Source organism: Dipodomys ordii, unplaced genomic scaffold (assembly GCF_000151885.1).
Source record: "Dipodomys ordii isolate 6190 unplaced genomic scaffold, Dord_2.0 Scaffold69, whole genome shotgun sequence".
In the NCBI taxonomy this organism is placed as follows: Eukaryota; Metazoa; Chordata; class Mammalia; order Rodentia; family Heteromyidae; genus Dipodomys; species Dipodomys ordii.
The window spans coordinates 223,585-224,878 of NW_012267285.1; the positions used below are offsets into that span (position 1 = coordinate 223,585).

At 62.7% G+C, this 1,294-nt stretch overlaps 1 protein-coding gene across 1 annotated transcript in view; it reads right to left on the reverse strand.

Moving 5' to 3' along the window:
- Position 1: 1 nt before the first annotated feature.
- The window catches only part of Phc1 (polyhomeotic homolog 1 (Drosophila)), a gene marked incomplete at its 3' end in the record, with an annotated part of 7,237 nt that continues 5,944 nt past the window's right edge, over positions 2 to 1,294 (reverse strand). Inside the window, exons 7-8 of the mRNA XM_013023571.1 lie at positions 1,155 to 1,284; positions 2 to 216 (exon numbers count right to left, since the gene is read on the reverse strand). Of these exons, the coding sequence (XP_012879025.1) occupies positions 2 to 216; positions 1,155 to 1,284 (345 nt within the window). The remainder of the gene's footprint in view (positions 217 to 1,154; positions 1,285 to 1,294) is intronic.

Below are 1,294 nucleotides of genomic sequence, written 5' to 3' on the forward strand. Positions count from 1 at the left end.
GGGGCAGCTGCGGGGGCTGCGGGGAGGCCACGGCCGGGGCCTGCGGCGGCTGCAGCTGCAGGTGCGTGGCCGTGTGCAGCAGCTGCGACTGGCGGTGCTGGAACTGCTGCTGGTGGTGGATGGCGATCTGCTGCTGGATCACCACCTGCTTCTGCTGCAGGTGGATCTGCTGCTGCCGCTGGATCAGCGAGTGCGGCTGGATCTGCGTGTACGTGGCTGGGGGGGGGGCTGGGTCAGCATGGACCCCCCGTGCCCGCGGACACTGCACACTACATCCCTCCCGGGCCCCACCACACACACACTTAAATATACAGCCGGGCGCCTGGCTCCCGCCCGTCATCCCAGCGACTCAGGAGGCTGAGATCGGAGGATCGCGGGTCAAGGCCGGCCCACGCAGGAAAGTCCGTGAGCCTCTGATCTCCAATGAACCCCCAGAAAACCAGAAGTAGAGCCGTGGCTTAAGTGGTAGCAGGCCCTGAGTTCAAGTCCCACGACCAAGAAAAAAAATACACATTTTAAAAGTTGGGCACCAGTGGCTCACACTTGTAAGTAATCCCAGATACTCGAGACGCGGAGCTCTGAGGATGGCCGCGTAAAGCCAGCCCGGGCAGGAACATCCCTGAGGCTCTTATCTCCAATGAACCAGCAAAAAAAAGCTGGAAGCAGAACTGTGGTTCAAGCGGTAGAGCGCTTAAGTCTTTTTCTTTTTTTTTAATCTTTTTGCCAATCTTGGAGCTTGAACTCAGGGCCCGGGCGCTGTCAAGGCGGGCACTCTACCACTTGAGCCATAGCGCCACTTCGGGCTTTTTCTGAGTTTACTGGGAGCTGAGAGGCTCACAGACTTTCCTACTTTTGGCTGGCCTCGAGCTGCCATCCTCGGATCTCAGCCTCCCTCCTAGCTAGGGTTGCAGGTGTGAGCACTTAAAGCACAAAAGGCTCAAAAACAGTGCCTACGCCTTTCGTTCCAGCCCCAGGACCTGCACAGAACAACTACAACGGACAGGGCAGCCTGATGCAGGCGCTGTCCATCCCCGGTGTGGTCGGCCCGCGCCCCGCGCCCTCGGCCCGCGCCACGCCCCCTCGGCCCGCGCCACGCCCCTCGGGAGGGCTTGGCACTGGGTGGGGCTGGCTCACTCGCTCGCTCGCTCACTCACCGGAGCTGATGAGGGTCTGGCTGGGCGCGGGCGTGGCCGTGCGGGTCAGGTTCACGCCGACGCTCTGCGGGCCGCCGCCGTCGCCCTCGGCCTTCTTGGCGGCCGCGCTGTCCGCCTCGGTCTGGCTGCCCTGGCTCATG